The sequence below is a fragment of the Manis pentadactyla genome, chromosome 16, assembly GCF_030020395.1.
Source record: "Manis pentadactyla isolate mManPen7 chromosome 16, mManPen7.hap1, whole genome shotgun sequence".
NCBI classification, from domain to species: domain Eukaryota; kingdom Metazoa; phylum Chordata; class Mammalia; order Pholidota; family Manidae; genus Manis; species Manis pentadactyla.
Window position 1 is genome coordinate 19,016,648 of NC_080034.1, and position 12,773 is coordinate 19,029,420.

At 36.1% G+C, this 12,773-nt stretch overlaps 1 protein-coding gene across 2 annotated transcripts in view; it reads right to left on the reverse strand.

Annotated features, from left to right (window-relative positions):
- Window positions 1-3,214: 3,214 nt before the first annotated feature.
- FAM83B (family with sequence similarity 83 member B) overlaps window positions 3,215-12,773 on the reverse strand; it is an 86,386-nt gene continuing 76,827 nt past the window's right edge. For both annotated transcript variants that reach the window (XM_036916330.2, XM_036916331.2), the window contains exon 5: window positions 3,215-9,779. In XM_036916330.2, the coding sequence (XP_036772225.2) occupies window positions 7,478-9,779 (2,302 nt within the window). In that variant the 3' untranslated portion in view covers window positions 3,215-7,477. The remainder of the gene's footprint in view (window positions 9,780-12,773) is intronic.

Below are 12,773 nucleotides of genomic sequence, written 5' to 3' on the forward strand. Positions count from 1 at the left end.
AGGGGGCTGAGGGCGTGCTCAGCCTCCAAGCCACTCTATTCCAGCCAGGCTCGGCCCGCTGGTTATATTTCGTGAAAGTGATACAGAAATACTAAGCTAGATAACACTGAAAAATGTATTTTACCCTCACGTGCTTAAAGTTTTAATTTCCAGCATCTGGGAATCAACCTCATTTTCAAACTAATTCCTTGGGGAGAGCTACTAAAAATATAAAAGTTATCACTGCCTTTAGCTGAGTAAAAAATATTCTGAGTAGTTGTACAGGGACAATCATGCTACAGTGCTAATATTTTGGCCTTTAATATGTACTCCTAGGAAGTACAAAATATTATCATTTTCATTTAATGCAAAGGAAATCAGCACAAATATTTTCAGTTTCAAAAAGTGGTTTGTGAGAAGACAGAAGTAACATTCAGCTTTCCACTTCCTCTCTGCTCTTCCTATTTTTATTTAATTTTAAAGCAATGTCATTCACCATATCATGATTACAATGCAAAATATATCTCATTTCCTTTGGAAATCAGGTGAGATACACATTTACAGTCCCTTCCATGTGCCAAGCACTGTGAAAGCACTTGGTATAAACATTATTAATTTTGAATCACATAAAACACACTTTAAAAAATGCTTTGCAAAGCTCTGTATTTCTTCGTACTTGAATTAGCAAAATGTGTAGCAGAATTTTCTTCTGGCTTTAAGCAAGTAATATTATACTTCACTTGGGGGAGAAAAATAAGAAATAAAACTTCAAGTATTTTATACTCCCCACTTATGGAAACACATCTAATTCTGAGCTTTATGGTAGATCCTCATTAGTTAGAATGATTATTTTAATGAACATCTAACTTATGTCATCTCAACGGTTAACTACATGACTTTGGTAATTTGTAGAACAAACCAAAAATACACACAAACACACAAAGATCTTTCTTTGAAAAAGGAAGTCTACTATATTTGATTAAATCTGTCTGATGAGACATATAAAGATTGATGAAAATCTTTATTCCTACAGCTAGATAAAGAAATTTAGAGACAAAATGTTCCACCACAGGCTATGTCCTGAAAGTCGTTTTCTGAAATAAATTCCTCATTAAATATTCTTACTTTTGTTTTATTTTGGGGGTTGTTTATCCCACCACTTACCTCTTTCTAAAGAAAGCAAAATAGTGGAGATCTTTTGGTCAAATTCATTTTGTGAATTTTGTTACAAACATCTTCTATTTTGTTGTGTATTTATTACAGATGATACATTTCCTAGGCCATCCATCCTGTATCAGTAAGAATAGAGGAACGGAAAATTCCACTATAAATAAGTTCTCACCCAAATCTGTTCTACCGGCATTTCAGCGCCCCCCATTTCCTACCATAATGCTCTAGATGTCCCTGGAGGGTTTACCCTCTTGGCTGTCCCATGGCAGCTCTTCTTGCCTGCCCTGGCCCACTGTGGTCACAGTGCCTATCATCACCTACACCAAAAGTGGTAATGTGCTTAATCGGGGCCCAGCAGAGTCCGCAGCGGTTGCTGTAACCTTTCAACACTGGCTGTTGAAAACGGGAGGCTGTGCAGAGGCCCACGGTGAGCATGTGCGTGGCAGCTGCTCCTTACGCCCGACTCTGTGTATGGATCATCCATGAGCCGTGCTTCTGTTGCAGTTCTAGCCATAGTCCACACATTTTTTTGCAATCTGAATGAAGAGCACGAAGTCACAGCTTCTTGCCCTTGCATGCTAATTGCCCTTGAACTGAAATTGAACAGCTCTAGTCCCTTTTCTTTTAAGATGAATTCTTCATCAGGGGTTTTCTGTCCTTCAAAAATATATACCTTGGAAGATGGATCCCGCTGAATCCCTGGATACCCAGATGCTAGGGTAGATGTGGCTGACATTTAAACTAGGACCCATCCATGCCTTTTAATACAAATGATTCTGATAGTTATAAAACACACAATTTAATGTATGGATATTGATGGAATATACATACAACTAACTATACAGTTAAGGAATGACTGGATTGACATCTAAAATATTTATCAGACATCTCTTTGTGAAATGTGAGCTCTTTGCTAGGCACTAGGAGTACCTCAAAGCACAAGTTCGGACAAGTGGACTTTGAGTAGCATACAAATTTTAGCTGTTTGGGCTACTCTTGAAATACTCATGAAAACTTGCTGCAGCTTCTGATTAGACAGTCTCTTTTTTCTTTCCAAAATCTACAATAATTTACATACTTGGAAGAAAGTAGTTTCCCAGTATGCGTATTAAATAAATAAATGAGCTAGATTGTTGAAACAGATTAGGGGAGAAATGTCCAATTTGACATATTATAGTTTTCTTGAAGACTTTTCTTCTGTATGTTTCTTGGTACTACTTCTTCTGCTCCGTGATTCTTTTCCCCAGGCAGGATATACAATTATGGCTTTTAATACCCTTCCATCTTAATCTAGTCCAGTTACCTCAGGATAGTCTTTGACTCTGTAAATCAACTGAGCCTATTCGTGTTTCCTGTAGGATGGCCATGGAAGTAAAACCTTTTGTATTTCCTTTACTATCCCATTGAACCAGGTTTTTTGTAACCACTATGGTAAATGGGGAAAAAAAAATCAAAATTTATTTTTTACTTAACTACTTTAAATTATACTTACTTAAAAATCACGATTGCCTTTAAAAGGACACTATTTAATTCCCAATACACAGTATTTCAACTGCATCTTACTCTGATATAAGGGACATGTTTTTTCTAAAGAAAATGTATTTCGAATTTTAAACAACTTTCAACTCTAGGCTATTTAATGTATCTAACTGATCTAATATAAACGCAGCTTAAGAATATTTTGCACAAACTAAATGATCCAAAGTTATACAAAAGTCAGGTACTTTTTAAAAATGAAATAGATTCTCTAGTTTTCAAAGTCACGAGTTCTTTAAAATAACTACTATACTCCAGTAGAAATATAAATAAAGAAAGTAAGAGTATATGTTGTTTAGGGAAGAGTATTATCACTGGATATCAAAGGTGGATAAATTATCATATGAAATATAATTGCTAACCAAAATAAAACTAAAAGTATTTAAGATATGATTTTGAAATCCATGGAGAAATATTTTAAAATACATAAAGATCTAAATTTATGATAAAATAATTAAGGTAAAAGCATAACCTTAAATGAGGAAATCCAGGGTATGAAGAAGCAAATAAACAACTTACAATATACTGATGTTTGTACAAAATTATTTAATATTTATTTATTAGATCTAAAAACAAGTTAATTTGGAAGAATACTTCTTTGTGAACATTGTATGTATATAAAAAATTGATTCTATGGTTTATAATTTCATCTTTTTTTAAATATTCTAGAACCAAACTGTATTATGATAAACATTTTTGAGAACATCACACATCAGTTACACGAAACAATGATTTGACTTTATATCCCTTAAACATAGGCACAATAAGAATTAACAGATATTCACAAAAGACAAATATCTGTGTAATAATAGTATAACTGGATAATCTTGAGTGAAGTTTAGGTTTAATGCAGCCAGAGTTCAACTTCCTTGCTTATCTGGAGCACACTGGATGTCATCTTGATTAAGCAAGACATATGCTTCCACAAATGCAGACTGCCAATATATACCCATAAATCAATATACCACATCAGGATTGTGGCTAATCCCGGTCGTTATAATAGAAGGATATCAGCAGGTTCAGGATACAGGCACTTAAACCATTCTGAAACTATCAAGAGCTGCTTTGGAACTGTACCTGTTTTCTTGAGTTTCTACTTACAAATGAATGTAGAGAGTAAACACTGCCTTACCTAAATTTAATAGGAAAGGGTATCTGACATTACCTTTCCACCAATATTAATACGGGGAGGAAAAGAAAGTACAGTACTTGAAATGATTACATTCGTGAAGCTTGGGAATGTCTGTTGAAACAAACTCTCGAATAAATGATTTGCAGTTTTATGTGCTGGTTCAGTTTTAACTCAGGAATTTCTCAGCCACAGAAACTTTGGAAAGTTACCATGTATACATTCTGACCTAGAGATATTTCTGAAGGAAAAAAAAAATAGAAGGAAAATAATCAAAGAAAAAAGGCAGAGGAGAATAAATCTGCTGTGCAAAAGCCTAAGCTACTTATCACAAGAGGATGAACAGAGGATCCCGCACTCCCAATTCTACTAGGGAGAGGAGGAACTCGGAGCTGTTTAAAAGCTATCTGTGTTTCCAGAAATGGTGGCAGTGGCTGTACAAAAAGGCAACAGGCTTTGCTTATAATTAAACATGACTGAAACTTTAGTCTTTATGTCATTTCAGCTTTAGAGTGGCATTGCTCTAAATTTCAGGACTTGCCATTTCTCAGAGCTGCCTAATGACAACCAGCCCCTATCTCTGCAGCTTTGAAAGATGCCCCTTCTAACACTAACAAAGAATGGGTAATATTAGTATATTAGTCAGCCTGGCTTGGTTACTGTGGGTTCTACCCTTGAAAAATGAGTAAAGGACTAAGGTCCATAATTACAGAGGTGAATTTTTCTAAGAACAAAATGAAAAATTTCTTTCATGCACTGGACCCCAATTCAGTGCTTTTTAATAATCTGATACAAATTTACAAAGATCATACCATTTTTTCCAGATGACTAAAAAAATAAATCCAGTAACAGAAACATTCTTCTTACTGCAACTGAATTCCTTATCTGATGATAAGGAAATACACATTTCAAAAGTTATTTTTTTTAATTCAACTTTTTGGTAAATATATATGGCTTTCTTTCCAATGAAAAACAACTGACTTCTCAAAGTTTTATTTTTATGCTATTAATTTATTAGGAAGTGTTTAAAATTTCTAATCTGTTACACTCAGCTTTCTAAAGCCTATTATCTCATGTTGTAGTATTTGGGAATTCTGTTTTAGACGATTTTAAAACATCTCTTTATGAATGATGTAACACTGAGTATTATATTCTGGATTTCTGTTTATAAAATGCTATCACTGTACAGTTACTAGTATAGTTCTGCAGTTTGTGAAGAGAGAGATGGTTATTTTCAAAAAAGGTTCCTTAAACATAGTGGAGTATACAAGCCATTAAGGTAGAACATGGTATAGGATTAAAAATAAAGGCTTTTGTGTTCAAATCCCAGTTGTACCAGTTAGGAGCTGTGTAACTCCTGGAGAGTTACATAACTTCTCTGAGGCTGTTTTCTCATTTGCAAAAAGGAGGTAGTTCCCAGGGTTGTTACTGGGAATATTTAATGAAGTATACATTTAACACTGGGTTCCAACCCTCCTAGCTTCCTAACCTAACAGACTTCTTTCCATAGCACAAAAGCAGGTTACAACTCACTCATGTTTCTTTCATTGTTAAGTCACATAAAGTCTTTGCTCCTTTCCTTGTGCCACAGGTGGTGTGACTGCATGTGTTCATGAGTATGGAGATGACAGTGAGAAGTGGTACCTGGCTGGCCTTCTCCAGAAGGGCTTCAACCATTCATTCAAAGTCTTTCCTTTTAAAAAGGATCATAGTATTATCAGGACTCTTTATAATAGGTCTTTACTGAGTTTTCATAGCTTTAAATTATGACAAAATAGAACAAAGCCTTTTTGGTTTTTAATTACCTTTAAGTTCTACAGGAAAACTTGCTATATTTTAGTAATGCCTTATTCATTTCTCTTTATCCAGAAGGAGATGGAAATGGCTGCCTGGCAATTAAAACTGGCCTGCTTGGTAACATTTAGAAATTAATCTCAATTTCAATCCCTCATCTCATCTACTATGATTATTTAAAACCCTGTACATCTTTGTTACCTGGAAGAATTCAACTCAACCTTTTTGGTTGATTGTTGAGTCAGAAAAATATAAACATTCTCTCAACATTTTGGGTGATACAGCTATCACCACATTGGGAGGTAATGTCATATGACAGAATGTTATAGATGTTTTAGTACCATTACTTATTAGTTGTGTGACTTGAGACATGACCTTTCTGAGTCTAAGTGTCTTTATTACCTGATTCATCATCTATACATAATTGGGACAATGGTACCCACAAAAATATATTTACGGGGAGTTTAGATTCTAGCTCAAGACCTCGTCTACAGTAAGTGCTCAAAAATATAGTGTTTCTCCCCACCCCCACTGTTGTGTTTTTCTCCTGTCAGGTTTCCTAATGTTTATAAATACTATGGAAAAGTATTTTCAAGGTAAAGGTATTAAAATGCTATTATTTTAATTATTTAATGACATATATATTAATATTTGACTAAATCTTAAATTTCTAAAACAACAACATACTGCCCCAGTCAGCAACTTAGGAGATATTAAATAATATATTCAAAGTGTCAAAGAAACACTTCACACTTCTCAAATGATAAATTGTTTCTTGAATTCTGTCCTCCGTGGATATAGAGCCAAGTTTTTATAATGGATATGGAGTCGTTATTTCATCACTCTAAGAAAAGCAAAAGTATCTTATGATCTGAATATTGTCATCGAATTAAGATACAGAAAGACTTAAAACGTTCAGCCAGACCCCATGATCCTAGAAGAACAAGGCAGGTGCCATTTCTCACTTTCATCGCCGTACTCATGAGAACACCGTGCGGTCACACCATTAGTGGCACAGCATATTAAAGAATAAAGACTTTTTTTCAAGCAAAACATGTAAACATTGTCATACTAATCCAAGATTTAAAAAAATTGCAGAAGTTTACATTTCTAAAAGCTTTCTTACATTAGAAAGAGAAGAGGAATAACTCAAGTTTTTCCAATTCCTGCTGGCTTGCTATAAGTTTGAAGGAAGGAATGACTATAAAATATTAGCAGCTGATGGGTGAGTGGAGTAAAGGCTCCCTTGGTTCAGAGTGGAAAGCAGCACATCCTGGATGGTTGTAGGACTGTTGAGTTCTATAATTTAAATTGAACTGCTGCCCAACCAGTTGCATAGGCTCTGCAGGAAAATCAATAGAACATTACTAAAAACACAACATTATCCTGTAGAACTTAAAGGTAATTAAAGACTAAAATGGCTTTGTCCTATTTTCTCATAATTTCAAAGTATGAAAACTCCAAAAAGACTTATTATAAAAAGCCCTGATAGTACTATGATCCTTTTTAAAAAGGAAAGACTTTCAACGAATGGTTAAAATCCATACACTATCTCTGCACTAAAGTTTCTAGTTAAGCCTTAAGATCTTCAGTCTGAAGAAAACAACTTAATTACCTTTTCTTTACCATTACCATTTAAAAATCATGTACATAGAGACATTCCATCTATAGTGCAATTAAGTATAACTTTATCACACAGAACCACCTTACTGTACTTAAGTATGTTGGTAAACATATATATCATACCCCAAATTCTGTCCCTCTACAAATCGGTTGGCCTGTTACAAGAACTGACCACAGTGTTCTTTGGACAAATATTTATAGCCACATTCATTTTGTATTTTAATATCTATTTGCAATTACAGTGTTTCATTTATTTTTGTGGATGAAGTTTCCAAACTTCTGCATAAATCCTCGAAACTTGTTTTCATTTGGCTGGTAGGTGTGATAAACCCCAGTGTTGTAATTCAGCATTGGGCTGGACCTGCCATAACTATTGCCCAAAGTTGTGGATTTTATTTCTGGGCGGTGGATACCAGTGTTTGGCACATGGCTCGTTGGCTGAATAGGGCTTTCGATCTTACAAAATGGCTCAAAACGACTGTAAACACGCCGATCAGTTGAATGAGATCTTAGCAGCTCGCTGGGCCTCAGCCTTGGAGAAGCTGCTTGTTTCCTTTCTGGAGCAACAGCTGCATTACTCTCTTTTGAATCTTGGTATTGGATCTGCTCCGTGTTAAATCTTGGGGCAGAGGCATCTCCTGCCCTTTCCAAGAACCTGCTTTCAACTGGACCTGGAGAAGGTATTATTTCATTACTCTCATCAGATGGAGAACTCATCCCCTGAGATGAGCCAACGGTTACATCTTCCTTACTCCTGTGGATGCTTCCTTGAGAGTTTGAGGGGGAAGAACGCTTTCTTCTAGGAGATGAATCAACTTTTGGTTCTGATATTTTAAGTTTTTGACTGTCTTCGGTCTCAGAAACTAATGTGTCAGAGCTACTGCACATTCTATAGAAGGCAGGTGCTTTATTTTTAGATAGAGTTTCTTTCTTTTCTGGGGTAAGGCTAAGTAATGACCTCAATTTCTGAGATCCCTTTTTCAAAAAACTCGGGGAACTCTTGACTTCCTTCTTTGAAGTGAGTTCTTTGTTAGGTTCCTCTTTATTCATATCAAGCAAAGCAGCGATGGAAATTGACTTGGTTGTAGTGTCACTCGGAGAGTCTCTCTTTATAACCTCCCCCTCCTCTTCCACGCTATGGGTCACATTGTGCATGCTTTTAGAACTTTTCAGCAAATCCTCTTTGGGTTTTTCTGGTTGTCGAACTCGATTCCTGGTAAGGGTACTATATACATAATGCTTACTGTTTCCAGGATCTAAATTGGCTTTGGAGTGGTCAAAGAATGGGAAACTTCGCCTTTTAAGCAAACTCTCATTTTGTTCATTCTTGAGATTTTCTGTCTGCTTGTTTCTACACAAGGTGGTATATAAGTAGCTGTTTGACTCTGCATGGCCATTTGTAGTTTCATTTAAGGTTGTTGCATGGTTTTCAGGAACCTGCAAGGTGTGCATGTTTGGTGCCTCTGACTGGGATGAGAGCTTGGGGATTGGTTCTGGGGAGGGTCTGTCTGTCAAGGGCTGTGCACTTGTGGGGGTGTCTGGGGCCTTTTTAGGTGTGTCACTTCCCTGGGAACCAATGACAGTTGAATTTGAAGAGCCAGTCGTACAACTGTTAACTTCCTGCTGCTCAGGTAGAGTTGGTTTAAACACAAAAGAGGAACGAAGCCGAGAATGAGTATAAACGGCATTGGCTTTCACATTCTCAGAACCATCATAGCCCTCGAACCGGTCTCCCAGAGCTGATCCATTTGAATCGGGTACAGCTTCTGAATGATCATTTAAGTAGGATTCAATTCTCCAGTTACGCAAGAATGACTTTGTGGTATGTTCAAGAGTTGGCATTCGTTGCTGCAAAAAGCGAATATGATTATCGGTCCCATTAAAAGACCTCCGCACATTTGAATTCCTTTCTGCAAGATTTGTTGTTTTTCTTTGGGCAAGCCGATGAGCAAAACTCTGAGCAGGTGTGTTGTGGTAGCCTGCATAGCCTCCCTGTGAGGAAGATGCCACACTGACACTATCTGAGGGCCTTTTCCATTTGCTGGGAGGATTCACGTTGCGATTCAGAGTCCTGCTAAGCAGCAGGTATGGTGTCGTTTCTGGCTGTTCCCCAGCATAGCTATGCCTCTTCCAATTTTCATTTACCTGACTGGGTTGATACTGACGGACTGCATTTGGGCCATTAAAGTTTGGAATAAAATGAGGCTTGTATCTGTGATTTCTTATGTTATATTTCTCATGTTCATTGACAGTATATATCCCTCTGTTTTTGAAGTAACCAGATTCTAGTTTATGAATTTTGTCTTGCCTACCAAAAAGGTTTCTTTGGCTGGAAACAGAAGCTAATGAAGAAACCGAACGCTGGTAGGTGCCGTTCTCCCAGAGTGCTTTGCCATGCTTCACCCTCGCTGATTCTTCCTGGACAAATGAACTGGGGACACAGGATCTGGCATAGAGAGTTCTAAATTCTTCGTCAAAGGACTCAACAAGTTGTCCTGTGATTATCTGCACCATGCTGAGGTGAGCTTTTTCAAATGACCACATATAGCTAGAAAATAAATAGGAAAATTTTAATTTGCTGTTAAAAGATTAGCTGCAATATATATCTCTACTAAAGCAAACATGTTATTTAATGCCAACAAAAGAGAATTTTCATTTGTTTTCCTTGGCCACCATAATTTAGAACATTCTTCAATCATTAAATGCTTGTAATATATTTATATTTTAAATAACAAAGCAACTCAATTCTTGGCTTTGAATCTACCAGAATTTCTTACACTACTTTCCAAAAGTCCACAGAAAAGCCTGCTGAGCATTTTACAACTCTGCCTTCTAATATTTGTGGAGCAAAAAATGGTATTTTACATACAGCGTCCTGGCAGGTTGCAGGCTAGTATCAATGGAGAAGTTGAGAGACTGGCTTCTTCTGAGCTACCCATCCATATGAGGTTGGACCTGAGCTTCCTCACGTCCAAAATGAGGACATGGATGGCATAATTGCTACAATTCCTCATTGTAGCAATTCTAACATGTTATAATGCAAACTAGGTCAGTGCTAATATGTGTATTTTATCTCTGTGGATTACTCAATAAGTGTAATTTAGGATGCCAGGAGTTGTAAACAGAGACAGGATCTGTAGGCAGCAGCCTCAGTCACTAAAGGGCATACATCATCACACTTTATGTACACAGGATTGACAAACGTACCATGCCAGGCAGAATGCCAATTAAGACCTTTTAATATAGCACACAATTTCTAGGAAATTAAAGTTTGTAACTACTGCATAGCACTTTGTGGAACTTCTAATCTCTTTCCTAGAATTTAGAAGTGACAGTTATCTTGAAGTTTCATACAAAATTTTAAATGTAGTTTTTAGAAATCTAGATAATGAGACATACAGAGTCACTGAGCTGAAAAGGAATTGCTAATATGCTATGCACCAGATAATGTACATGGTATAATGGGGGTCAATACAAAAGGAAAAGGATACAGAGAAATTCTCCACAGTGAAGGAGCTTACTGTTTATATGGGGAAACGATAACAAAGACAGATGAAAACGTTAACAGAATGTTCAGAGTATTAATTTAAAATACATAAAATATCATAAAAAGCAGTGTACAACTTAACAATCTCATTATTCTGATGTGTTTCATTGTATCTATTATTGAATGCATGCTATGAAGAACATTTACTAAGCGCTCTTTATGTACACATGGTGGGCCACCAGGACAACTTAAGAGAAATGGTACAGAAGTGAGTAATTAAAGGAATTTTCCACCCCACTAAACATAAGGATACAAAATTAGTTAGAAATGGGAAGTAAAGGAATTTGGTAGTCAGCTATCAAAAGAGAAAATCCCTGGAGACAATGCAAGTCGAGCAGTATTTTGACAAGAGAGTAGATACCCAGAACTTCAGACCTGAAAGGTGTGGGAGAATAATTTGCATGGAAGAAGAAACATATGGAAAAAGGAAAGAAGCAATAATGGCCATGTTTTGGCTGAACACAGAAAACAAATTATATTTAGCTGAAGTAAAGAAACTACAAGAGATTGATGAACTAGCAAGGGAAAACAGAGAATTTGATTGTGGAGGATGTGTTTCCAAATTTGGATGAATTATGATCTAAAGAGATGATTGGGGGATAATTTCTTTCAGTCGCTATCTACAGTACAGACTTGACAGATGAAGGCTTGCACTTACATTGACGAGTAAGATAGTTTGAATGAGGTAGTAAGACTCAAACCAGAGCAGAAACTGAGTAAAATGAGAAATTAAGTAAAATAATGAGCAAAATGTTGAGTCATCAACAAGCAGAAAGAATTAGAATATCTGCAGGATATAAAGGATGTGTACAGGTTATGAATAAAAGTGACCTCCAGGTATTGAGCTCAGGAAATAGAAGATAACATACTGCAATTGGAAAAGGTTCCTGCTTTGGTAAATCAGGAAATAATACTGTAAAGTAATTTCAGGTAACAGAAGGATGTTCAACTGGACATAATCAATTTAGAGATCAGTCTTGGGAAACAATGCATAGCTCCAGATAAAGAACTGTTTATATTGACATTTAGTGATCTTGCTGTTAAGTTGCCAGGACCCCAGCCAAACACTCTACAGTAAACTCAACTGCTGATCAGAATTTCCCACACAATTTCTAATAAGCTTTATAGCCCCTCATTCTTAAATAACACTTAAAAAAATACTGGCAGACAAGTAAAAAACATTCAGACGATGGCTTACAAAACTTGAAAATTAAATGCAAAACAGAGACCAAAACAAAACAAAAAACAGGAAACAGGTAGCCGGAGGAAACAGAGAAAAGGCACATACGAATATGTATGAAACCACACACACACACACACACACACACACACACACACACAGAAAAACTACAATTAACATCCTCAAGGAAATAGAGGAAATAATGCATCTATAAAACATGAACAGAATGCTATAAAAGTGGTCTAAGTAGCATATATTCAAAATATTTGATAGCTACATTTAAAAAGAAAATTATAATACAAGGTTTGGAAGATATAATTGAGAGAAGCCCCCAGGCAGAATAATACTCCCCATCCCTGGATGGAGAATCAGAGAAAATAAAACATAATGAGAGCAAAAATCTAGTTCGTAAGAATTCCAGACAACAGAGAAAAATGAGAAGGGGAAATCTTCGAAGAATAAGAAAACTTCCCATAATTGAAAGCTATGGGTATTTGGATTGCACAGAACAACAAACTTAACAAGGCCTAAACCTAGAAACATAATAAATTTGAAAATAGCAGGGAATGAAAGGGAAATTTTTTTAAAAAGTCACGTGGAAAGAATGGGAATAACAAACATTTGAGACTTGTCAACATCAGTTCTGGCTACAGGGCACCACCTTCAAATTCAGAGGAAAAGTGATGGAGTTCATCCCCAGTTAAGCCATAAATCACTTAAAATTATGAATTTTTGGACTTTAAAAATCCTAACGGAAATGTTCCTGAGCACACTTGGGAGAAAATATCTGATGTAAAATCAAAAATGAGGAGAAA